This window comes from Pezoporus wallicus, unplaced genomic scaffold (genome assembly GCF_028554395.1).
Source record: "Pezoporus wallicus isolate ANWC-B61680 ecotype Strahan unplaced genomic scaffold, APGP_CSIRO_Pwel_v1 contig_8765, whole genome shotgun sequence".
Classification (NCBI taxonomy): Eukaryota; Metazoa; Chordata; class Aves; order Psittaciformes; family Psittacidae; genus Pezoporus; species Pezoporus wallicus.
The window spans coordinates 3178-6527 of record NW_026641101.1 but is presented as its reverse complement, the minus strand read 5'-3'; the positions used below and the strand labels follow the sequence as shown (position 1 = coordinate 6527).

The following is a 3350-nucleotide window of genomic DNA, read 5'->3' as shown; positions in this document are numbered from 1 at the left end:
GGTGAAAACTCACATGGCATGCACGGTCATCATATGCCCATTCATTGGCAACAGTGACCTGGAATGACATAGTACCACTAACAGTGGATGAAATGGTTCATAAACTCCGAGAGTTCGAAGACAATCTCACCCCTTCCATCATCTCAGCTGTGGAAAAACTGTCCCAGTATAGAGGTACCAAGGCCAAGTCATGCCTGACCAACCTGAGTACTTTGAGTAATGTGAGCATTGATGTTTGGATGGACAAGCAGTGGCCAGAATTTACCTCACCGTTAACAAGGTCACCATGATCTTCTGTTGGGTCTTTGAAGCCAAACTTGTGAGCTATGGTTGAGTGGAAGGAATTGAAGATGGGTGGAAACCTGGTTCATTGTACATGGTGCCTGACATTGCTGATGGACAATGATACCAGCTCCCCTGATGTACCCCCTTGTCGTGTCCCCAAAGTGCTGTTTCCAGCTGGTGACTGCCTTGTACCTCGTGGGGCTGACCAATGGCGTGGGACAGACCATCAGCATGTCCACCCTGTCCTTCTGCAGCTCCAGTGTCATCAACCTCTTCTTCTGTGACATTTCCCCTCTCATCTCACTCTCCACCTCCGACACCACCCTCAGCCACACCATCCTGACCACTGCAGCATCTCTCTTTGGTGTGTCCAGCAGCCTGGTTATCCTGCTCTCCTACGTGGCCATCATCGCCACCATCATGAGCATCAATTCAGCCGAGGGCAAGCGCAAAGCCTTCTCCACCTGCACCTCCCACCTCATCACTGTCAGCATCTTCTATGGGGCATGCTTTTTTATGTATTTATTCCCCAGCTCAGACAGCTCAAGAGCAGCAGATAAATGGGCTGTGGTGCTCTACACCGTGGTGACTCCCACGCTGAACCCCTTGATCTACAGCCTGAGGAATAAGGAGGTGAAGGAGGCTTTGAGGAAGCTCACAAAAATAAAATGATCTTTATTGTTGTAAGTTTAGGACCAGATAGAATGGATATACTGGGGGAGATTGTTTTTGTTAAGTATGAACAACATTTTGGGGTTTTCTGCAAACAGAGTTACATGATGCACAGGTTGATGTGATTGAGAATACAAATAATTTCATTCTCCAAACTTTGATAATTATATTTAGTAGTTAATTTCACCTAATTGTTTAATTAGCATTTTATTTCACCTAATCCAGACACAAGTAGACAACTACAAGTGTGCAGTTCTCTTCATCTTAGGATAAGGGGGGGACCTTATCACTTCCTACACCTGCCTGAAAGGAGGATGGAGCCAGGAGGGGCTGGGCTCTGCTCCCAAGGAACAAGGGATGGGACAAGAGGAAACGGCCTCAAGCTGCGCCAGGGCAGGTTTAGATGGAGCTGAGGAACAATTCCTGCCCCAGAGGGTGCTCAGGCATTGGAACAGGCTGCCCAGGGCAGGGCTGCAGGCACCGGCCCTGCAACTGTTCACAAACCCTATAGACAAGGCCCTCAGTGCCATGGGTTAGGGGTGGCCTTGGCAGTGCTGGGGAACAGTTGAACTTGGTGAGCTTAAAGCTATTTTCCTTTTTGCTCTCCCTTTTGCTTGGCAAATGAGAATAAACAGAGTGAATTCTACCGTTCCACTGGATCAAACTCCATTTCTAGACAGTGTTGTTAAATTCATTGAGGGCCTTAAGAAAAGGACAAAAACACCTATAGCAAGAGAAATAGAGATGACAGCAAATTAACTGTGATGCCATGCAGGCAGTAATTTTAGGTTTCGATGTACAAACCTCGTTCAATGATTTCTAGCACCATTCACCTCATTTCATTTCAGACAGCAAAGAATTTCAGTGGAATATGGTAAATTGTGTGACCACTACTATGAATGAAGGTGCTTTGAAAGTGTTTTAAGACGTGATAGTGATGAATCCCCACCAAGGGCAGAAACTATAAAGGAATCCCCATCAACTGCTCCACGCCTTTGCTTTTGAGCTCCCTGTTGGCAGCAACAGAAGCCACGATCTCCATGGCAGCCTGATCACACCAGAGCACAGGAGCTGTGGTGTTGCTCATCACCCTTCAGACCTCCTACGTGGCAGCCCATGGATGCCTGTACCGATGGCATTGCCTGCCCTGATGTCTCTCCTGTTGCTTTCCTGCACAGAGAGCTGATTGGTGATGGCCAAACATTGCATACATAAACCACCCCAAAATACTCCAATGTGTGCATTACCTCAGTCCATAGACCTGCAGCCTCTGCCGGGACCATGGTGAAACCCGGAGCCACGGCTGAGCCTTAGGGCTGTCCTAGACACACATAATATCCTAGGCTGGAGGGAGAAGCTCCATGGCTGGATTCAGTTAAGTCTGGATCAAAGTGGTCTTCTCATTTCTTAACAACACACAACTAACAGGCACCCAGGGTCAATCAGCTGAAACCTGCTTTGTTCTCAAAGCTTCCTGATAATTCTCTGGTTATTATTTAACCCAGATGACGGTTGTTTTCCTGCTGAGCCTTGGGGACAAGCAGGGGCAGAGGTTTCACACCCTCCCTGGCCCCTATGTCAGTGTTTGACTGCTCTTACAGTGGGGTTTTCCCCCTCCCTCTGTTTCTAACTGGAATTTCCCATGCTGCAAATTCACAAAAGGAAATCTCAGATTTACCCTCATCTGCAAGATAAAGAACATGGAGAACTTGCAGATGGCATCAAGCCAAAAAGAATGTGACACCATTAATTCTTTCATGCATCCTTTCTCTGTTTCTAAAATCATAGAATCATGGAATAGGTTGGCATGAATGGAGCTTAAAGCTCACCCAGTTCCAACCCCAACACCTGCCACAGGAGCAGCTTGCTCCAAGCCCCTGTGTCCAACCTGGCCTTGAACACTGCCAGGGATGGGGCAGCCACAGTTTCTCTGGGCACCCTGTGCCAGTGCCTCAGCACCCTCACAGGGAAGAGCTACAACCTTATCGCTCTGCTCATTGTGGCTTCACATTGGAGCTGCTGCTCTCAGAAGGGAAATCTTTTTGCTCCTTGTTGTGTGTGTTTAAGGAAACCAGTGGTTTGCTGTGTCTAAGGGCTGCCACTGCCTTCAATGGGGTTATCATCTGACCAGGAGAGCAGAGCAAACACCAGGTGAGGTTCCAGGAAGCAGAAGCAGCAGCCAGCATTGCAATGCATCTTTCTGCTGGGTCATGATGAGCAGGCAATGAGGTGGCTGGCTTCTGGCATTCCTGCTGAGGAGCTCCTAATGGCTTCAGCTCCCCATTCTCAGGTGGAGTTGCTTTCATTGTAGTTAAATCTGGTTTAAAGGCAACTGAGCAAATGCTGGGTAGGAGCTACCTCCCCTTCTTTGGGTACTTAGTGATTGGATTAGG

The 3350-nt window shown here is 48.1% G+C and overlaps 1 protein-coding gene across 1 annotated transcript; it reads left to right on the top strand.

The window, feature by feature from the left end:
- Positions 1-402: 402 nt before the first annotated feature.
- LOC130606061 (olfactory receptor-like protein COR3) lies at positions 403-957 on the top strand. The gene has a single exon (XM_057422031.1). It carries the CDS (start codon positions 403-405, stop codon positions 955-957), a length of 555 nt encoding a protein of 184 aa, XP_057278014.1.
- Positions 958-3350: the final 2393 nt, after the last annotated feature.